General features: G+C 44.0%; 1 protein-coding gene across 1 annotated transcript in view; it reads right to left on the bottom strand.

Moving 5' to 3' along the window:
* Positions 1-23987, bottom strand: part of LOC146863780 (polymeric immunoglobulin receptor-like) — a 291482-nt gene that overhangs the window by 131677 nt on the left and 135818 nt on the right. The window contains exon 4 of the mRNA XM_085628016.1: positions 21259-21597. Within this exon, the coding sequence (XP_085484142.1) occupies positions 21259-21597 (339 nt within the window). The remainder of the gene's footprint in view (positions 1-21258; positions 21598-23987) is intronic.

The raw sequence follows: 23987 nt of genomic DNA, 5'->3' as shown, positions 1-23987 counted from the left end.
CCTGTCGCCCAGAACAGAGACAACCATTGTCCAATTACAACAGGGACAATGGGCTGGGGAACTATCAGCCACGCATTGAATTAGACAAAGCTACCCTAGCCATTACCAGATGCCTAAGTAACAAAGCACCAGAGCCCGATGGAGTGCCTATCGACTAAACAGTACAGAGCAATGGGCACCCTTATTAGTCAACATCTTAAACAGCGGCATCCGGTTTGGGCCCCCAAAATCCTGGTCCAGTGCCATTGTAGTCCAAATCTTAAAAAAAAGATGACAGTGGGGACCCCAAATGTTATCGCTCAATTTCTCTCATAGACAGCACAGCGAAAGTGCAGGGAAGGATATTATTGGAGTGTCTGGAGAACTGGGCAACCAATAATGAGATCTCAACATCAGCTCAATTTGGGTTTAGGAGCGGACTAGGAACAATTGACCAATGCGTTAACCTTGCTCTCATACATGGCAAGTATGTTCGGGCCAAGAAAGGATTGCAATACCTCACGTTCATGGACCTAAGCTCAGCATTTGACAATGTTGACAGAGGCAAACTCTGGGTCAAATTGCTGTACATGCGAGTGGAGGCAGGGTTGGTGCATATCCTAAGTAAATTACATGAGGATGTGAAAGATTGTGTTCGGTACGGCATTAATGGGGAAATGCACCCATTATTTTATTGATGTATGCGGACTACTGTGTCCTCATGTCAAGAACAGCGTTTGGAATACAGAGGTTGCTGGATGGATTTGTTGCATTTATGCGATCTAAAGGACTGCAAACTAAAAAAACAAAGTTGTTTACTATGGTCTGCCGCCACCCTCTAAGGAAGGCGAAATCATTCCATATCCAGGGCACAAGGTTGGCGATGGTGAGCACATTCACATTCTTCGGGGTACCCCTTGAGAAGAGCTGCAACTGGAGACATCTGACGTGGGTCAGATGCCTACACATGGAACAAAATGTGGGTGCTATATATAAGTTTGCCAAGAAACTAGGATCCTCCCCAGTGGGTATGCTGCTTAACATATATAAGGCCAGATGCATTACAGCAGCCACCTACGGAGCTGGGATATGGGGACCATACGAGCCCTCTTCATTACAGGTTGTTGAAAATAAATTTGTACGCAAACTTTTATGTCTACCTAGGTCTGTACCTGCATCTATCTGTCATGAAGAGTTGGGCCTTGTTCATGTAAGAGATCTAGTTTTGCTAGCTCCATTAATGTTGTGGATCTCCGTTTGGAGCCTCTCGGAAGCTGTCTTGACCAAGAACGTAATCAATGATTGTATGACATTAGATAGGGCAAGCAGTTTTGACTGGCTGACATATGTGAAGACTCACTTGACTGTTATAGGGCGGCACAAACATTTTAACAACCCCTCGTGTATCACTAGGCAGATGAAAACTCTGGTCAAGAGAGAATGGTTGGACAACATGACGAAGAAAAGAGAGGAAGAGGATTTCAGTAAAAGGTCAGTTAGAGAAATGTTAGTAACAACCAGAACTATGTAACCATATCTGCTTATTATTCCGAGATCTCACATTACTACATGGTTAGATTCCGCCTTGGCCTGGCACATCTATTAGTGGACTATCCATCTACAGCTAGATGCATACAGGATTGAATAGCCTTTCCCTGTGACTCGGTTTCTGTGTAGTCGCAGCTGCACTTTTTCTTCTTTTGTGTGCTATATTAAAGGATCAGGAAGACATTGCTTGTCCCCCTGCTGAGGTCTCTGAAGATAAAGCAATGCAGACCTGCTCCGTTATATTTACAGTTATTACAAACAGACATGGTCTGCTTTACTGGTCATAAGTATATTTCATTGTCCGTCACAGAAGCTGGAGGGAAAATAATCGCCAGTTTCCATTACATATTGGTCCACTAGGGCCCACTTGTGTAACAGGTTCTCCTCCAAATTACCAGAACCCACTGGATGCACAGGCCTTAAGATTGCACTTTATCTCTGGATCGATTGGTTCTCTAGCTCACATGACCAAGGTATTGATGCTTCACATTCTGCACAGTGCGAGCACTTTATCATACATGTTATTATATTATGCACAGTATCCTACCTATGTTGCAATATTAGTACATAGTAACTTATTTATGTTTTTGATTGTATTTGCTGCATTTTGGAGAACTAAGTGGATTTTGTAAACGTATCCCAGAGCTAGTCAGTGCTGAAAATAACCTATATTGTGGCACCCCATCAGCATTTTATTGTGTACACCAACATAATAAGTTACTGCTTTCACTGTACTGAACAAACTTTTAACATCTAATGTGAAGAATTTTGTCACTCTCCTATTTACGTATTTAAAATGTGTTTTTATGATGTCACTATGTATTATGTGCTTTTATGATTTATTTTAAATCAAATAAAGTTTGTTTTTTGATGATGAAGTAATAAGCAAAAAGAAAATGTCTCAAAAGAAGTGTGATTTACCGGGAGATAAAATGGAAGATCAAGTTGAAAAACAAACAACTGGACCACCACTGTTCTTGATAAAAAAACAACTTAAAACAAGAAATAAGAAAAAAACCAGTATAATACTGTCTTCACTGAAAAAAATAAAAACAGCAACAACAGGGATTAAGAAAGTAGTCCTAATCAAGACATAAGACCAGTGCAAACACAACCCTACAAACCTACTGAAAAAAAGAAAAAGTATTAAGAATACTGAAGAATTAACAGAACAAATTGAACAACATGGTCACGTTTCCCATGAAAACCAAAAAAGTGACACAAAAAAACTTAGCTTGAACCTGAGAATGGAAGGAACAAAAGGGAAAATCTGGCCTCACGAAGAAAGTAAGCTAACAAGAGATAGGAATACCCCTTCATGAATGATGATACTTCCATCCAACTAGATAAACAAGGAAGATCAAAGTACCCCCAGAAAACTGATGAGGTGCTGATCGAGGATACAGAGGAATACAACAGAGGCGCCGATTCCGATGTCGGACAGACTCAGGTCCATCCGACATCGGTCAGGAGCCGTAACCGACCGACCTGCTGTCGTCGGTTATGGCCCTGCTAGTACGATGTGACCGAACAGGGTTCGGTCGCACTCGTATACATCACAATGCAAGCATGCATTCCGAGCGGAATGCATGCTTGCATCGTGGAAAGCAGGGGTGCAGTTCATCCCTGCATCCTGTGGGCGGCACCCCAAGGTGCCTGCCACTGGGTGCAGGGATCCAGAGAGGAGCACCATAGGTGCCCCAGGCCGCCATACAGATGCCTCGCACCCATGGGGGCCCTACTGGGGGCCCCAAAGACAGTTTCCGACTTCCTTTTCGTGCCGGAAAAACCGGCACGAAAAGGCAGTGAAAAACTGCCATCTTGCTCCCTCGGTCACAAAGAGGCAGCCGGGGGAGTACTGAGGGATTTCCGGACGGTGGACGGGCTCTCCGAGCCTGTCGTCCGCAATCTGGAAATCCGTGTCGGATTCCTTTCCGACCGACCCCTTAAGAATGGCTCGGTCAGAAAGGAATCCGGCCGACACGATCCGATTTGGACAGAAGGGCTCCGACCGTTTGTCGGATCCCTTCCGACCAGAATCGGGATCTGCCCCTTTGAAGAGAAAAATCATAGGACAATTATGATTAAACAGTCATCCAAAAAATGAACCAGGAAATCTCCATCTGATTTGTACACAGAACCACCCCAAAGGATGAAGTCATCAAACTAGAGATCAATTTTTTCCAAAAAAGGATCTACAACTCCTATATTTGGTGACATTAAGAGTGCAATCTATGATCATAAAAGTGGCAAAAACCAACTTATCTTTAAACCTGAATATAGGTTGAGGGGCAATCATGACATCTTGAATTGGGGAAATATTTTAAAACTGTTAAAAGCAATCCTGTAGCTTGAAAAAATTTAAAGTGAAAATATAGAGGCCATTGAATTGTTATCAAATTATGACTAACACTACTAAGAACGCACACTGGTGACATGGAATTCTATCCACTTACCAGAACAAATCCTTCAGAAATATGAAACTATCCGAAATTGGTAAATTTCTTTAAAAAAACCTTTCTACTTTTCCAGAGAGACTTGTCCACCAACGGACTAAAAATAAAAACACAAGTAAGCAAGTATTCTCAATATTGAAAAACCCAATTGTCAAAACAGCTAATTCACCATCAGCAACCACAATTAAACTTCAAGAAGAGAAAGTTACAAAGCTTAAGTTTTGCTGGTTGATAGCAGCACTACATGGGGCAAAACCAGGGGTGAAGGGATCAACATCAATGCGCCTGGGACCAACAATCTGAGTAAAGGGAAATTATAAAAATATGTTCTTGGAATATATATGGTGTAGGCTCTAAGCCACAAACTGCGCACTTGATGTCAATGTCCAAGATTTTTCAGATTATCTTCCTGCAAGAAACTTGGGCAGTGCAGTCCTTTGTGCTAGAAGGATTTACCAAGTACTTTGTTCCTGCTATTAAATTGAACAAATATGGGCGCCCCAGCAGGCGATTGGCAACTTTCATAGCAATAGACTTAAAATTGGAAAGTGAACAAGTATCTACAAGTGGTAATAACATTTTAGTTGTAAAACTGTGCTATAAGGAAGCAAACAAAATAAAATCTCTGTTATTAATAAACGCGTATATACATCCACAGGCTAATGCCAGGAAATCAATTACCAATGACCTAATAAATATACTATTACATCAAAATGTGGTGATACACTCTAAAATAATCATATCATGGGATATTAACATGAACCTACTATGGTCATATACAAGAGGTGAAATTACACTGCAACAGGACTACCAGCGAGCTTTTGCTAATCAATTTCCAATCCCGAAGTCTAAAGTGGCTGGAGGGACAGTTGGTAAAAACCTACTAAAAGACCTGGAATCCCTGGGTTGGAGGGTTTTAAATGGGAGGTGCCAACAAGACATCCCTCCAGTTTGGACTTATCAAGCACATGCTCAAAACTCGCAAATTGATTATTCAATAGTATCTTTGAATTTATTTCAGAGGGTATCCTGTTATCAGATTGCAAATACACATGGCAGTGACCACGGCCAACAAATAATGGAAGTAAAGATCCAATGTGGAAGACATCAGAAATTAAAGACCCCAGGAAGGCTCTGAAACAAATTGATAACTTACATTTAACCCTTGTTGGCAGATGTAACGCCATAAAGATGACATATTTTCCTAAGCTTCTATACTTCTTTCGATCCATACCTCTGGAATTTAACAAAACAAGTTTACAAAAATTCCAACAAATATTCACTCAGTTTATCTGGTCATACTCTCAATCCAGGAGGGCTCTACAGCAATTATGCCTACCTAAAGAACGAGGGGGGTGGTCTTTTCCTAATATTACTTTTTATTACTGGGCCTCGGTACTTCAATACAGCACAGAATTGCTAAAAGAAGCCCCACTTTCTCAAACATCAGGGCTTCCTTCGCCATTTCAGCTACTGTTGGGTGAACAATCTTGGGGCTGCCTACTCCGAGAAACCACCTATGGATACTATAAACGGGTAAGATTCAAGACACTACTGAACTCTTTTAAAGTCTTCCGCAGTATCAGCAGAGTTTTTGGGTTGGGCAGATTTAATCACTATACTCCCACGCTAAACAATGATAATCTACCTGCCATTTTTTGCAAGGCCTATTTTTCAAACTGGCATAAGGCCGGCATTTTGAAATTAGGAGATCTCATGACCAGTGATGGAGTAATACCCTTCCCTGACCTATCGACCAAATTTAAGCTCCAAAGTGAAGACGCTTTTAAATATCTCTCTGTCTCTAATTTTCTATCTAGGAAGGCCGGGGGCTCCTCAGGATTTAAGGAAATTGACTTGTTAAACCTATTGCGCAATCCACTAACCCCTCGAATTGGCCTTCTATATAATACTATAAACAGAGAGACTCCTGATGACCTACAAAAGATAGCTGACAAATGGCATAATAAACTTACTTCTCACAGCAGTATCTTTTTTAATTCACTTGCATTATCACACAACATTTTAATCTCAGCTAAACTACAGGCGCAACACTTTAAGACTATCTTTTTCCTGTACTTCACTCCTAGAAAGATTGCTAAGTGGGGACCTGGCCAAGGCACCTTTTGTCCTAGATGCTCTGAGTATGCGGCTGACTCAATTCATGTGTTTGCCACATGCCTAAAGCTCTCCCATACAATAAACCGCATACAGGAATTTCTAAGGGAAGTTACACTTCAGCCTATAATCTTAAATCCTACTATTATAATGCTAGGCACACAGAATGAAACCTTACGGCTGAAAAGAGATGGTCTAACATTCATTGCAATGACAGTCTGGAGGATGTGTGTGGCATCTGCCTGGCTTGATCCAGAGCCCCCTTCTTTCTCACAATGGCTAGCCAGATTTATTGCAACCTACTATCTAGAAATCACTGTCTACGCCAGAAAGGGCAGTAAAGGACGGAAAAAGGGGGTCGAGATTTGGGATAATCTCACCCCTTGGCTGGCGTAGACAGGATAATCACTACGTTTCTTCTTCTCCTGTCCCTTTTTTTTTTTTTTTTTTTCTTCTTTTCTCTCTCTCTTTTTTGTTTTGTTTTCACTTTAACCATTTGACTCTCAATAACCGTTAGTTTATTTTTTATTTTTTGATGTCTTTATAATATGTGTTTTTTCTTTTCTGTGTCTCCTACCCTTAATCTACACGTTGTTTTTGCTCTCACTGAGAGGGTGGGGGGTGGCAGGAGGGGGGAAGGGTGCTCTAATGAACCGCTCTCTGTATTTTTCTCTGTTAAAAAAAAATAAAAAAAAATCTTCCTAAAAAAAATTAAAAAAAAAAAAAAAGAAATTAAAGATCCTTACCAGGGTGACTGGTACAGTAAACTACAGGAGACTGTATAGGTCAGCAGTTTCCAAAAACTCAATAATGAAAACAGCATTAAAATTGGTCGACCTATGTTTTTCAGGTCAAGCTCTTCCTGTAATTGCAAAATGGGCACTTTTCTATAAAGAAATGGATTGCTACCTATACATCGAAAAATTATAATAAACAGCAATTAGGTAGGCAAGCAAAAGCAATGCCTAGGGTTACATTATCCTTAAAAGGTCGCATTCTGAAAAGAACTCGCAACAGAATACTGAGACAGACAAAGTAATGGCAGAAAATCTAGCCCTATGTTCCAAATTAATAAAAACAAATAAAGAATTGAGAATGCTAATTAGGTATTAACAATTTCAAGAGAAACAAGCACTCTGGGCTAAAGCATTCCACAGAAGTAAAATGAAAGATTAAAGAAATTTCTGGAAAATGATCAATAGTTTGAATAGAACTTACAAGGCTATCACAACATCCACTATAACGGAAGCGAAATGGGTCGAATTTTTAACAACTCACCTGAATAATAATAATGATGTCTAACAAATCGATAGGCCCAATGGTCGAAGAGCAAAAGACAAAAATTTGAATCATGAAACGGAGATAAATATAACCAAAGATCAAGTATACAATCTTATTAGAAAACAGAGGCAAGATAATCCAAGTATGTGTGCAGAATACATCACAGAAGCTTTTAACAAAGCCATTCAATCATCAGTGCTGCCGGAGTCATGGAACGGCTCCGTAATATCACCTATTTACAAAAGTGGTGATTGGGCTAAACCTGGCACCTATCATCTAATTAATTTACAAGATACGGGGGCCAAACTTTTCCTGGAATGCTCTTGACAAAGGTATTGAAATGGGCAACCAAGAAGCATAAAATCCCGCCGAATCAATCAGGATTTATGCAAGGGCTGGGAACAGTAACTAATATTTTATCACTTTCAATTTTTATCTACAAATATAAAATTAGGAACCAATCATTATGTCTATGCTTTGTGGATTTTAAATCTGTCTTTGATTGTGTGTGTCAGCAAACCCTTTTGGGGGAAGCTGGGGAAACAAGAAATACCTGCATGGATTAGAGTTTGAATAGGTGATGGTTCATATCTTTCAAGGAAAAGGACACTTCGCAGGGATTCAAAACAAGGATGTGTCTTTGCACCATATCTATTCAATTAGTTTCTAGCAGATTTTAAACACTGTTTGGATAATGAGACTGCTCAACCCCCCAAATTAGCAGCAAGAGACATATCAAATTTGCTATATGCCGATGACGTTATCTTATTAAGCCAAACAAGGATAGGATTACAACAGCTCATAAAGAAAATTTCAAATTTCTCTTCAGAAAATGGTATGGTAATAGGCCAAGACTGAGGTTTTAGAATTTAAGAGTAGGAAACGGAAAACGTATGAACACAAGTGGTATTTGCAAGATCATTAATGGGAGCAAGTGAAGACCTACAGATACCTGGGTGTGCTTCGAGAAAAATTGCACTTTTCAGCTGCACAAGTAGGACATGGAAAGAGGAAGTAACACCTTATTCATGGCATTTTGAACTCTACATAAGTCCTTGGGTGGACCCGCCTACCTTTTACTGCTAAAGGTAATAAATGCAAAACTATTAACAACTATTACATATGGTAGTGAGGCTCTGTGTGGTGGGGACTCTATAGCTTTGAATAATGGTTAGAATTTGGGTTATTTAACCAGCTCATTGCAAGAAAGGGTCAGTATGGAAGAGAATAAAATCAAATATATCGAACCCAATGTGTCAATCGCCCTTGCAAGAAATAAAGGAGAATCATAAACTACTGTCTTGAAAGTATTTACAAGCAGCTTTAGGTGAGTACTCAGCACATAACATTTGAGACATGACTATAAGGCCAGAGACTCTTAAAAAACAAAGCAAAAAAACAACAAAACAATTGTCAACGCTGAAGGACAAGGAATCCTTCTCAAAACGAAAGCCCGAATGGATGATCTTGAATGAACATAAAACGGCTAAGTCCCAAATGTACCTAGAAACACCTTGGTCCTTAAAACTAAGAAATGTTTTCATTAAAGTACATTTTGGCCTTGTTCCAGGATCATCTCATGCATTGCCATGGCAACACACAATTAAACCTATGTCCTGTAGATGACAAAAAGGAGAAGAAAACATAATTCAGTTATTTTTCGTATTTTTGGACTTTATATAAGAAAGAAAGAAGGAGGCTACTAAGGAATAACTTTAAAGTCCATGGAATTCGAACCTAGAGGTAAGCACTGGTATGATGTTTTAATTCAACAGACATAGCTTTGAATGCTGCTTTTTTTAAATGTATGCTATTGGCAAAAAATGTATTAGTCTCTAAGACTGGAAGACTGAACCTGCAGAATCACTCCCATAGAGGGCTTAAATGGAGTCAATTCAATGAACTTGAACAAAATGACATATTAGGAAAGAAATACTCTTTTTTAAATGGTAATAGTAGCAATAAGAAATAAGGTACCTGCCAGACGTTTTTATTAAAAATGTATGTGGAGGTACTAAGGTATTTCTATGAAGAATTTTAACTTTGCAAAATGAAAATTAAGTTTATTTGTCAAAATGTATTCATTTTATATTGTATATTATGTGTGATGGCATTTTATAATTGAATATTGTATGATTTTAAATTCATTTCATTTCAATTGTTCTTTATTTCGGTCACTTGGACCATAAAAGAATTACAGCATAAAAGAAATTCATATCATTGGAATACAATAAAATTTACAGTTAATTTAACAATTTGTAAAACCATCATTCGTTCAATAACTTAATACACTGGGTGCGTCTGCGCCACATTGAAGTTAAAAATGTTGCCAGTGCAAAAACAATTGGGGCAGACAGATCACTTTTCAAGATCCTGTAGGCTGGATGATAGTGCCTAAAACCCAGATTCCTCAGTATTGGAACAAGCCAGTAGTTTCTTGCTTTCCTGTATGCTGGACAGAAGAATATTATGTGTAAGTCGCATTCCCTCCAATAGTCGCACGCTGGGCTTTAGAGTGAGCTCTCAGCATTTGTCCATCGTGCAGTGTGCGCTTTAAGAGGAAGGGTGCCATACCGCCACTGCAGAAAAAGTTTCCTGGAAATTGGGGGCGCAATATTGTCAAGAACATCCTCCTGCATATATAAGTCTTTTACCCCCAAGAATTTGCCCGTCAAAGATCTCTCCTCTGCATTGGTTGTGTTAGTGCGCAGTTGATATTCATAATAGACTTTTGAGAGAGACTTTCGTGAAATTCTGGGGCAGATATTTTCTGGGTCGGACCATAGATTTTGCCTGCCCAATGCCTCACATATTTGCTTGACATGTCTGAGCCAAGGAAACCGTACAGGATTGCTCAGTTTAATTATTTCCTGAAGCTCGGCTCTGAAATTAGACAGTTCTGGTACCGACCATAGTCTCTGCCAATACAATAGCGGTTTCAAACTTAATTCTTCCAAAATCGGTCTTAGGCCTAAGTCCAGTCTCAGTGGTAAAAGAGGGGTGCTAGACGGGAGCCCTACTAGTTGTCTGATAAAATTGTTCTCAGTGACCTGGAGAGTATGGGTGGCAGAATGCCCCCATAATTCAGCACCATAAATCACTGCCCCTTTAGCTTGCATCCTGTAGATCTGTAGCCGAGAAGAAAGTGGCTGATATGTCAAACCACGGGACATCCTTGCCAGACCACCTGTCATTTGGGTTAGTTTGAGTCTAGCCTTGGTGCAATGTGAGTCCCAAGTCATAGACTCATTTAGTGTTATCCCAAGGTATTCAAATTTGGAGACCCTTTCCAGCCTGATGTGTCCTAGTGTGGGGTTGGGGCGTAATTTCTTGGGGGGGTTGAAGATCATGTACTTGGTCTTCGAAGCATTGATCTCCAACCCCCGGATCGCACAGAAATTTGCGAATCCATCAAGGATCCGCTGGATGCCCATTGGAGACTTTGAGAGCAACAGGGTGTCATCTGCAAAGAGAATAGCAGGTACCCCTGTGCCTCCGAGTCTAGGAGCATCAATGTTTTCCAGCGCATTTAAATGATCGATCACCCCGTTGACAAAGAGGCAGAACAGAGTCGGCGCCAGCACACAGCCCTGTCTAACCCCCCTGTCAACGGGGAATCGGTCAGTCAAGGTGCCCCCCCTTCCAAACCTCACCCTTGCATAATTCCCCGAGTGGAGTCTTTTTAAGATGACTAATATATCGTTGGGGACCCCCATGTCATGCAGAACGCCCCAAAGTTTGTCCCGAGGGACTAAATCAAATGCGGCGCGTAAGTCAACGAAAATAGTATACAAAGTGCCACCTTCTATTAAAACAGTTTTCCAATGAATACAATTTAATCTAAAAATCTGATCAATGGTGGAGACTTTCCTCCTAAAGCCAGCCTGATATGTGCTCAAGATGTTTGATTCATCTATCCACTCTTGTAAGTGATTGAGAATCAGTCTCCCAAATAATTTTTGGGAGACGTCTATGAGACTAATTGGTCTGTAGTTGGCTGGGAGCAGAGGCGAACCCTTTTTAAAAATTGGGACGATCTCTGCTCCCAGCCAAGTATCAGGAAGCTTCATGCCCTTTAGAATAGAATTAAATAAAAACACAAAATATGGTGCCCATACTTCAGGTTCCTGTTTAAACAGGTCTCCCGGAAGGCCATCCAAACCCGGTGCCTTTCCTGACGCCAGACCCATAATGGCTACTTTGACTTCTTTAAGTGAGAGGGATAGGGACGAACTCAAGGGTATACTTGTTTGTGCCTGGACAGGATCGATCACCGTCCCCTCTGATGGCATATATAGGGACTGGAAATGGTCCTGCCAGGATTTAGCTGAAATGTTGGGTTCGACCGCAGAGACCAGCTCTTTTGAGCCTGTGTTTACACAGCGCCAAAATTTCCTTGAGTCTCTGCACGCCAGATGTTTTGTTAATTTCTCCCACTTTTCCTGTTCCCATTCTAGCTTTGCATTCTTAATTAAGAATTTGTATGCCTTCCTTTGTTCGCTAATTTCGTCCCGGTCATGTCCGTTCTTTATTAGAAATAGGAGGTCACTTTTGGCCTTCCTACAGGTGGAATTGTACCAGAGGGGACCAATAGTAGTCACACGGGCCCTGTGGGGATTACTAGTTAGAATTTCTGACACAGATGTGGTGAGATCTGCATGTAGCTCACCCAGCTCCGTGAATAGACCCATCATGCTAGTACCACTATTTAAGACTTGAGCCTTCTCTAACAAGGGGGTAACTAAGGCGTACAACTTGGGGAGCAACCCTTGTTTCGTTAGTATCGTTTCCCATTTTATTCTTCGCCTATTGTTGGAAAGAAGTAGCCCAGCATCTGGAGACTCTCCATTCTTTTTCAAGGGTTCAAGACCCGCGCAAAGAAGCTCAAGCTCCAGAGCATTATGGTCACTATCCTCTCTTAGCAATATACGAAAGTCACTTAACTTTGCCCATAATGCCAGTGGGACCAGAATGTAATCGAGGTTTGATGTTATATTTCCCCTGTGAAAGGTACATTTTGGAGGTATGTCTGATGGTAACCTTCCGTTGCAGGCCCTAAGTCCGTGTTTAAAATTAAGTGATGAGATTTGCACCGCCAGAGGAGACCAGGCTCTTGGGGCCGGTAGCTGGGAGGGGGGTATAGACCAAACAAGGTCCTCCTCCTTGGTCAAGCTATCCGATGAGCCCATAAGGGGCTCATAATGGCAGTTAAGATCTCCTCCTATTATGTAGGGGACGCCTTCAGGGATTGTATTAAGGGCAAGATCAAGCTCATCAATAGTACTTGATTCTTTCGAAAAACTCACTGGCCTTGAATAGACATTTATTACCAAGAAACGGTACAAGTCTGGCCATTCTAGGAGTACGGCCAAAATATCCTCCGAATTTAATGTCAACGGGGCAGCCCTGCAGCCTAGGTCTGTGGCTATCCAGATTGCCAGACCGCCAGAAGGGCGGCCCTTGCCACACCATTTAGCATTCTTCGAAAAAACAGCGAAGCCAGTGCGAGTAAAATCTTCCCTCAGCCCGGTTTCTTGGAACAAACAGATGTTCCTATTCTCTATGAAGGTATTCCAAGCCGGGCAATTTAATTTGTTGGACAAACCTGCCACGTTCCAGGATAAAATATTTAAAAGGGGAACTTTGATATTCCCTAGGTTGGGAGATAGTGGTATAGTGTCCATGGGATTTGCATTCGGGTTGGCAAGGGGTTGGTCTTGTGCAAGGCTCCCCAGCACCGCACCACTAGATTCAGTAGGAGACACTTCACAGGGATGCAGATTTGTTTGCGTCTGCTGGAGTCCAATAATCTGGGTAGAAATGTCAGGTGGGGCAACGTGTAGTGGGGGGCTGTTGCGATTCTCCACCTCCCCTGAGTTTTGCCTATCCAGTCAATCCACTCTATCTAAATAACTAAACCTATTGTATGTTGGAAAGTAGTCATCCCTCATAATTCTAGGAATAGGGTGAATTTTTTGTACAATAGATCTCCTCCTCCAGTTCCTTCTGCTAGACACAAGTTCCCATCCCTCTCCCTCTCCCTCCCCCTCACATCCCTTTAAGGGATAAAAGAAAGACAGGGGGAGTGTTTGAATTGGCGACCCCTGCGTGTTCCGGGGCCAACTACAGATATACTTAACAGTGGCAGGGTCCCTGAAGTTTATCACTACACAGTCACCCTGGATAGACTTCCTAGTGGAGCCTATCCAGGGTGTTCTTCTCACCATAAGAACCTCGCTATGTGAGCCCTCAGGCAAAGGTCTGTTAATGGACAACCAGTGAATAATTTTATTTTTTAGTGCTCCCACTGATTCTCCGGAAGAAGTGGTTAGTTCCGGAATACCTGCCAGAATCACCACGTATGGAATAGCTTGAGGTGGGAGATTAACTATCCTGTGCGGCCAGCGTTGGTGTCTCTGGAGGGGGAGGAGCCGAGGCTTCTTGTCGAATTGTGTTAGCGCTAGTTGGATTGAGTGGTAAGGATTTCCCTGATGTACATGCAGAAGGTTGTTGCGTTGGAATAGGGATAGATAGGGCTGGGTGTTCAAAATTATTATCCCTCTCCTTGTTAGTCTTGCCATTGGAAGACTCATTCCCCTCTACTGTAGATAATAGACCCGTGTGAATTTTCACTAGAAGTGACTCTATCTTGGAGATGCGAGCCTCCAAGGGATTAAGAATTTCCCTTAGGAGGATTCGGATATCCAAGAGAGTGGGTACCTCATTCCCTCTTGTACAATTAGAAGTGGGGGGTGGCACAGGCATATTTTTAGCAGATGATGCCCCATTTTGCCCAGGTTGCCTTAATGACTTAGATTTTGGGATCTTGTGGGACGAATCGTTTTTGGTAGAACACTTGGGAGCGTTCACCTTACGTCCGCCGAAGGAGCCAACCTTTTTTGGGGGTTTCTTTTTCGGTATTGCCCCCTCCCTTGACCTCCGTATTAAATCTAAGGTGGCGATAGGATTGTCGGTGATTATGTCACCGGTAGGGAGGGTTGGAGTCCCCTTCAAGGGAAGTGATGGCGTTCTGGCAGAAGGGAGAGGCATGATGCTTAATTCCGTGATATCGGACATCTCGCAGTCAGTGGTATTTAAAATAGGACTGCACTGCTCAGCTAAATCAGGAATAACATTTGATCCTCCGGGGTCTACCGTGTTTGGGGCAACAGATTGTTCAGGCGTGGTAGCAAGTGCCAAGGGCCCTAGCGAGGATCTTCTAACCCAGTCAATTTCCTGGGATATTCGCCGTTCAAGGATGGAAATTTCGTCAATGATTAGAGAACCAGCTTTAGCAAAGTAGGTGTCTAAGGGGCCTTTCGGCGCCCCAGCGGCCCGATTAGATCTGCTTCTAGTTTCCCTGGCCGACATTCTCATGCAGATCTTCCAGTACTAAATGCAGGGATTGGTAGCACGGTGGGGCCTTGGCCGTACCTCGAACGGCCTCAAACGGCCCGCTCTTTGCCCGGTCTTAGCTCCGCTCTTCGTTCCGCACGCGTTCCGCTAGCGCGGGTGGTAGTGCGGTATATGTAGAGCTTTAATGGCCAAGGGGAGGGGCTTGGAAGAGGACCCAGCTGCGCCGCTGCTTCTCCAGGCGCTGTGAGAGCTGGTCCTCGCGGTCCCGCCCTCCTCGATGTGCTGGTCGTAGTCGTAGTCCGGCGTGGAGCAAGGTGGAAGGTGAGTCAGGGCACAGAGGAATCAAGTGTCCACACCAATTTATAGGCGCGAGCGGCACCCGCGAAGCGGGGGCCGCTGCTTCGTTAGTAAGGGGAGGGGCTTGGAAGAGGACCCAGCTGCGCCGCTGCTTCTCCAGGCGCTGTGAGAGCTGGTCCTCGCAGTCCCGCCCTCCTCGATGTGCTGGTCGTAGTCGTAGTCCGGCGTGGAGCAAGGTGGAAGGTGAGACAGGGCACAGAGGAATCAAGTGTCCACACCAATTTATAGGCGCGAGCGGCGCCCGCGAAGCGGGGGCCGCGAGCCGCTGCTTCGTTAGTAAGGGGAGGGGCTTGGAAGAGGACCCAGCTGCGCCGCTGCTTCTCCAGGCGCTGTGAGAGCTGGTCCTCGCAGTCCCGCCCTCCTCGATGTGCTGGTCGTAGTCGTAGTCCGGCGTGGAGCAAGGTGGAAGGTGAGTCAGGGCACAGAGGAATCAAGTGTCCACACCAATTTATAGGCGCGAGCGGCTCCCGCGAAGCGGGGGCCGCGAGCCGCTGCTTCGTTAGTAAGGGGAGGGGCTTGGAAGAGGACCCAGCTGCGCCGCTGCTTCTCCAGGCGCTGTGAGAGCTGGTCCTCGCAGTCCCGCCCTCCTCGATGTGTTAATCATATGTAAGTCCGTGTGCGCTGGTCTCTTGTTGTCGCGTATCTCAAAGAACACGTGGGGTAAATTTATAGGCTGTCCTGTCTTTCATATGTAAATGCTTTGTGTGCGAGATTCCAACCGTCGGGCAGATCGATTAGATTTTAAATAATCAAACAATAAATATATTCATTCATTTGCATGGGGGCATGATCAAATGCACATGTACATGTGACTTTGAAACTGTGACCTGGTGTATTTCTGACACAGCCCCAGAAGTAAAATAGGCTCACTGTGTTTGAACCACTTAGGAACTACAGGAAGTACAGTTGATATGCCCCTCCTCCGAGCCACCTTGCTAGGGGGCACAGAGGTCACAGAGATCCTACATGGCACAGGAGGGTTGGATCACACTCTGCACTTGCCTGTGGGGAGGGGGCTGCCTTCTCATTAAATTAGGTTGTTCCTCCTTCTGCAGTGACATGCAAGACTGCTGCTTCTTATGTCCTTATGTCCCCTACGCGCTTTCCCCAGCACAGGCGAATTTGCATCTATGCTGGGGACAGCACATTTGTCATAAGTGGGGGCACTCTTTCAGTCTGTGGCTTCCACACTCAATAAACGTGTACCATGCTCCTCCCTGCTACATTCTGTGGAGCTCCCTGCCATTTCTGCAACTCCCCGGGGTTGATGAACACCTGCTCGGCTATGGCCTATGGACTAAACGGTTTTGTGATGAAGGCATGCACAGCAGCTCTCTGTCTATGTTGGTCCCATTTGCAAGTTCCCTGTAATTTGGTGGAAGATTCCTGGGAACAGAATTCAACTGGTATCCCTGCACTGAAATACAGGGACTGCAAGTTAGAGTTCCAGATCTAATTTTATGTGTTTCCCTCAGCGGTGAAGAAAAGAACAGTCCCAAATCCACAACCATTTATCACTTGCTTGGAGGCGGTCTTGGATTGGTGCACTGGCTTTCTTGAGGCCCCTGGTGCAAGTGGTGCAGGAGTTGAGAAAGGGCAGAGCAGAGGGGAGTGAGCATGAATGGTGCGGGACATTTACAGCTACCCCTGTTATGCAGTGGCACGGTGGGCAGTGTGGGCTCAGCTTGCAGCAAGGCAAATCATATATTGATAGCCCGGCAATTGGTATTCATCAGGGGCAATAAACTACTCCTGTTCTGAAACAGGTCCTACCATACTACTAATGGCAGGCAGATGGTTGCGTTTGCTGAACCAAAATCCTAATTTCTTGGTATTTATCTAGCATTTTCTTTGTGTAAATTTCAGCAGTTTTGACTTGTTGATATCAACCTGGGAAGAATGTGGTCCTTATCAGGTACAATAGTTACCAATTGCTGTTAACTCTGCATATCTGGTAATAGTGAAACAAGTATTTGAGAGGCGGGGATGGAAAACTACAAGGCATTTGTAATCATGGCCTCTTACCTTTTTGCCTACGTCTTTAAAAGTGGTGCTTAAAAATGAAAAATTTAGCCCAATTTTTTCAGAATTTACATGAGCAGAGTGACTTCATCAACACCTGTGGGAATGGTCAGCTTCAGTAGGCAGTTCTTGCAACTTCTAAGGCAATTTCATGAAATATTATGATTTAAAAAGCACTATATGTCCCATTCTTTTTTAAATTTCAGATGCAGAACTTTCTCGACCCTCACTAGAAAAGACCAGGCTTGTTCACCTAACTATCACACGCAAAAGCAACTGGAATAGTAAAAAAAGGGAAGGAAGAAAATGGATCCTATCATGGGAAAGAAGATCCTTTCTTGTGCCTCTTGGGTATCCAAAGCTATTGGATTAGACGCCTCACTCACTTTATCGTGATATGCTTCATCATCGGCGCCTATCACCACCCTGGTAGGATGGTACCACCAGGGCAGACTCCACCAAAGATAGAATGAGAGTTCTCAGATTAAATCAAACTGGATAAGCAGGGATCAAGAAGAAAGATATAAAGTTAAAAATACCTAGAGGTATACTCACAGGATTCCTTTATTGATAGGGTATCTGAAGTATGGACAATTTTGTTTTGGGGTGGAGGGGTTTATTGAATGTACTTGTTCAATTGTTTCTTGTTTCGCCCGTGCTATGAGGCCATTCGAGTCTAGGGCCTTCGTCAGGGCTTATTGAAGATATCCCTACCTTTCTACTCATGCATACCATGCACATACATGAAGAATAAGGCTCTTGCCTGTCTCAGTCTTCTGTCATTGATTATTACCTACGAGACAAAAAGTATTCATGGCAAGGTTAAAGGTGGACCTAAAACATTATGTATTGCGTAAAATCCGTGGTCGTAGTCTAAATTTAGTAAGGACGTGTGGTGATTTCCTAGCCCATAATTGTATTGTGCCCAGGAATTCTTTGTTCCTGAAAAGGGAACACCTTCTTTAGATAGAAAAAGTGATGATGGTGTAACTTTATTCTTAGTACGTGATCTCCATTGGTTGGAGTATTTACTAAGAATTTTTTAAAGATTTTTCATTTAGAAATAAATATTGCGATTTTCCATGCGTGTGATACTACAATTTCTTAATATACAGTCGATATTTAAATTTCTCTCATGTGGAAAACGTGCTTAGTGATTAAGTGTATTACAAGCAATTTATGCATGCTCGCTGGTTACGCTTATTTTGTTTTTCCCAAGGGTAAGGCAGTTCTGGAGAGTGGTGCCGTCCTTAGTCAAACTCTTATCAAGGAAAAAACAATTGTTAGATATATAATACTGAAGGACACTCGTTTCACTCAGATATTATTAAATGGGGCTGAATTTCTATTTTTTAAGTGCATATAACTGAATTAACTGGCATGTCTGATTATGATATCGAAAAGTTCCCGCCAGAGCACGTATATATTGCCTGCTCAGTATTCACCTGCACCAGAATGGTATTGTCAAGTAACCTGATGTAGACTTTGTATATCTGGAGCTTCGTATTAGCATGAGCTCCAGCCCTATGTATATTTTTTACTGGACCTTTGGGTTCGTGTTAAAGCTCCTGCCGAAGCCCATGTCGGTAGGCGCAATGCCGACAAAACACTCAGATGATCTGCTTCATTCGCATGATGTTGTGCAATATCACCAATATTCGACCCTGTTGGTGTGTTAACCAACCCAATATTCATTATGCGTTCATTCACAGCTGCCGTGTATCACGGTGGTTGGGTCATGAGTGGAGCAGCTCTGGTGCATAGTTTTGTATAATTATAGAAATACAGTATGTTTTTTAAACACTTAAGTAGCTGCATGCATTTTGTGTTATCGATGGAAGTAGGGGATGTTTTATATTTTTCACTACTCACTTGGTGCCACTCCGGGTGCCTTATTGCTGTATACAAATGTAAGATAAATTAGGGAAACAGTGCTTGGAAGCCTGTTTTTAATTGCCGGGTATCCAGTGGTGATGAGGAACATCTGGCAGTTATGAATTGGCTGGAGCGGTATCCGAGGGGGCACTGCTCTTGCCACGCTTGAACGGCCTGGTGTTCTCGCTTCTAGAATGACTGTGTATGGGAGTACTGGGCCCTGTTTTGCCACTTGCACTTCTGCACCCAGTAAACCCACCTACATTTCCGAACACAAACTTAAATCAGGTGGAGAATACAATCAGATGAACTGGAGTTATGAAGTTTCAAAGTAAAAAAATAATAGTGTCTAAAAGATCAAAGCTCCAACTGAGGACATCCAGTCATGCAAGACAAGGACAAAGTAAAAAGTTATGGATGACCGCGATGGAGCGCGGTTCAGATATCCAGTGTGGATTGGGCCTGGTCACTCTTACATTCTGACGTAGAAGACATTTTGGAAAAAACGTTTTTGAGAAGATAACGTTTTACGGGGCAAGGTAGTTGGCGGTGTTCAAGGAGGAGGCGTTGATTGCCAGGGAGCTGCTAGACAAAGTTGCAGTGAAGATTTCTTCATTTGTACCTATCCTCTTTTTTGGAAGTTGAACCTCTCCAGCTGGAAGAAGCTGCAGGCTGCAGCCAACAAGGGCTCCACAATGCCGGATACTCCTTCAGTGAGGAGCAGCTGAGCAGGATTTGTTGTAGGTCCGGTCTCCTCTCTGTTCTCAGGACACATTTTGGAAGATAGTTTTCTGAGTAACAAGTTTTGGATTTGAGCAATCTGGGAACCTTTAGCACCACTTCCAAGGGTCCGGGACTGAAGGGCACCACTTTGAGGGTTAGGACTCACTCAGGCTCAGGTGCGAGTTCAAGGTGGTTGAAGCCTTTTCTGTCTCTGAGGCTCTGATCAGGAGGACAGCCAACTAGTCCCCGGAGTCACTTTGGAAGTCCTGGGTTCAAGCAGAAAAGCAGGTCTCAAGCAGCAGAGAAGCTCTCTGATAACACAGGACAGGCTTTGTACAGCAAGACGTGGTGCAGGAGAGCAGGCCTCCCAAGTACACAGCAGGCCACAGGCAGAAGGGCAGTGCTCTGAGAGTCCTCTGCAGGTTTTGACGTGAACTTAAGAGTAGGTCTGAGAGTCCTAATGCAATACCTCGTGCCAGCTTGGACATGGAAGAACTTTCTGGAGCTTCCTCCCACAGAAGTGTCTAGATTTTCCTCCTTCCCTGCCCTGGTCCCATGATGTTTGAGGTCACAAAAGGCTGGTGTGAAGTTCTTTGTGAGCTGACACAGTATGTGTGAATTGGAAAAGCGGCTGTCCACAGCTCCATCTACCCCCCTCGTCCTGCCAGGGTAGCCCATCATATCAACACCCAATAGCTCTATTGTGTGACTGTCTAGGAGGAATACACAAAGGCCAACTGCCAAATACACAGATGTGTGACCTAGGCAATAGGCTACAGGCACCAAATGGTTCGTGCAAGAAAATGGCAACTTTATAAAAGTGGTATTTTCAGAATTGTGACTTAAAATCTGACGTTACCATTGAAGAGTTTTTCAAATTACAATTCTTTAGACAGCAAACATACAGGCTACCAGGACATGTAAAACTTTAGAGTACATGGCCAGCTTTTTTGATACAATGCACCCTGCCCTATGGGGTGTCCAGAGCCTACACGAAGGTGACTTTTAGGTATTAAAAATGGAGTTTTACGCTTGGCAAAGGGTTTATTTTGCAAAATTGAATTGGCAGTTTGAAATTGCACATATGTTTTAATGGCAGCCCTGAGACAAGCTTTAAAGGGCTACTTAAATGGGTGGCAGGGCCACTAGTAGCATTTAATTTGCCTGGATTATTTTCTGGTGTCAGAAAATGACACCAGGACAAACAGCGCAAATGTCCCTGGGTTGGCCGAATCCCAGATGCGGACCAAAATAGCTTCTAGGCAGTTACTAGAACTAGGGTCGGGCACAATGATCCACTCCCTCCTCCCCCCGCTACCCCCGCCTTTCCAGCGATGGCCTTAGCACACTGCTTTCCCCATTGGCTGCTTGTTTCAGTCATTGGGGTCTCGCAAATGTTCGCCCCGCTGCTGCTTCCCAGCCTGGTGCACTTGATACAAGCTCCAATACCTACGTACATGTTGACACCGCTCCCTGAAACTTCCTTTCCCTAGCAGCACTCAGAGGCAGGGTGACTATTAATACCAGCAGAGCATGAACTCACCTCTGAGAACGGCCACTGACACTGGGACCATGTGATTCAGTAAACGAGGTCTGCCTATTCCACACTGGTATCTCCCGGCGTCTTCCGGCCGCAGCCCCTCCATGACCACCGTGAATGACCCGGTCTGCGGCGAATCCCTGATGGTCACTCGGCCCTTCCTCTCCTCTCGCACAGAGATCGATGTTTCAATAACTTTGTCACAGGACACGAACAGGCCAGCTCCTCGGCACCAATACTTGGAATAATCGCGGTATTCTGCCTCATATCTGCATTCAACGGACACCGACCCGCCGAGGGGACCTTTGACCTCGCGTGGACCGGTCAGAGCCTGGCCGCCGGCTTGACAGAGAAATGATAAAGAGACACATGAGCAGGGTCAGCCGTCCCCTCAGTATAACCATTATCATAGCAATATAATATGACCATTATTAATTATGTCAAAAAAGATTCCATCTTAAATTAGATTTGTTTGTAAAATGTGTGCACACCTTCTTCTGATGAACAGTTATTTACCCAGCTATATATTAAGATAAGTTGCTGATCCTTTCATTACTTGAACGTGTGAGTTACAACACTGTTGCATTTGATCCGTCCTCAGCTGCAGCAAGGCGGCCCTGGATGTTTGTTTTTGAGCCCAGCTGAAAGCCATCGTGAACAGTTTCGACTGATGTGCCGATAGCAATGACCTTTAACCCAGCAGTCCAGCAATCCCAGGGCACATACCTGGTTCTTTCCAGCTAGACTGTCACCCTGCCCTTTCAAGGGAGAGTGGTCCATGATATAGGTTGTGTTTTGCCTATTTAACAAATCTAAAATGAACAAGACGTCCACAGAGTGTGAACTTTCGAGGCCATGCACATCCCAGGGTCAGCTAGAAACAGGTGAGTTTTAGAAGGACCACTGAAAGAAGCTAAGGTAGCCAGAGGCCTGGATGTGCATGATGAGGTTCAGTCTATTTAAGAGAACCTCTTTCCTCAGGAACTTGAAAGATTCAAACATGTTTCACTCACTCGCTAACTATGGAAACTTAGATTTATTTCTAGTTGGGAGCCTTTGAAGACTGGATGAGTGTACCCCATCGGATATAGGATTCTAGTCTGCAGCTCTGTTAAACTGGCCTCCTGAAGCCCTCATGGTCAAAGGAGGCCTGGGATTGCCTGACCCATCCCATGCAGCGGTGCAGTGACTACATGCGGTGAGTTGGTTTGATAAGGGGCTCAACTGTAAGAAATATACCGTAAAGGGAACGTACCAGAAATGTTAAGAGAGACATTCCCAATGGGATGAAATGTTCAATTTACTCCACTGATGGCTACACATGCCATGTTTGTGTGTGTGAAACGTACATTTGTCTGTACCAATTCACATGTCACTTGAGGATTTGATGTTGGTGTAGGCAGGACAGTGTAGTCCTGGACTGTACAATAGGTACACATGTCAATGTGTTGAGGTCCAGTGGCAATGCTCTTTTCGATGAATGTTGATCTAATTAGCATTGCCTCTCATGTCTGCTCATGAACACATTCATCATTCCAGCGCCGACTGTGGTCATTGTGTGGTGGATGTGTGCCAGGTTGTAATGACGCATCAAGGTGTGACCGGTACAGCAGCTAGGTAGAAGACAGTGGTTTTGATTAGTTACACATATGCTGGATGCTAGACTTCCAGGCGTGCACATGTGTACTGTGGCCATATCCCTATGTGCATTCACATAGCCAAAGGTGGTGTTTGAGGTACTTGTCTTGTGTAAGTTGACACGTGTGCCTTTGTGTAGTTGAAGGTGTCCCTCCATGTAAGCTGGTCTGTTAGTCACTCTAGATGTCAGTCATTGTTGTCGTTGTGTCTCTTGGTGTATTGTATTGACATGTGTCCACTATCAACTCCAATAGGAGGAGGCCAAATTTGATTTGTCACTTGACGGTGCTGGAGGACATGGAGGACGTTGCGATCATATGCAAATGCCGCCTGGACAGAGCCACCCTGAAGACCATTTGTGATCTGTTGGAGCCCCACCTGCAGCCACGCAGGACATATCTAACAGCTTTCACCCCTACTTATAAGGTGATGACAGCCCTGCATTTTTTTGCCACAGGATCGTTCCAGGAGACTGTGGTCAACGCTGGTGGGATGTCACAACCGATGTTCAGCATGGTGCTGCGTGATGTACTATCCGCCATGATGCTATACAAGGACAGATACATCCATTTTCCCATGGGTGCTGAATTGCCAGCTGTGATGGGAGACTTCTATCCCCTTGGACACATCCTCAATGTTGTTGGGTCCATTGATAGCACCCATGTCGCTCTTGTGCCACCACAGGCAAGTGAGCACATTTACCGCAATCGCAAGCATTACCACTCTATCAATGTGCAGGTGGTGTGCCTGGCAGATATGACCATCTCGCAGGTGTGTGCCAAATTCCCAGGCTCGGCCCACGACTCCTACATCCTGAGGAACAGCATAGTGCCCCAGCTGATGGCTAATGTTCTTCCAGAGCGTGCATGGATTGTGGATGAGTATGCCTAGTCGTGGGGCGTGCTGTGTGTGTGACCTGCTCCCCTGAGACACTGCGACATTGCAATGTCTATTTGTGTTTGCCATTCCTAGGTGACTCTGCATATCCCAACCGTCCCTGGGTGCTGAGCCCACTGTGGAATCCCAGGCCCCCGGCTGAAGTCCGCTTCAATGAGGCCTATGGGAGGACACGTCGTGTGGTGGAGCGCACTTTT

Source organism: Triturus cristatus, chromosome 2_1 (genome assembly GCF_964204655.1).
Source record: "Triturus cristatus chromosome 2_1, aTriCri1.1, whole genome shotgun sequence".
Classification (NCBI taxonomy): Eukaryota; Metazoa; Chordata; class Amphibia; order Caudata; family Salamandridae; genus Triturus; species Triturus cristatus.
This window is presented reverse-complemented; position numbering and strand designations above follow the sequence as displayed.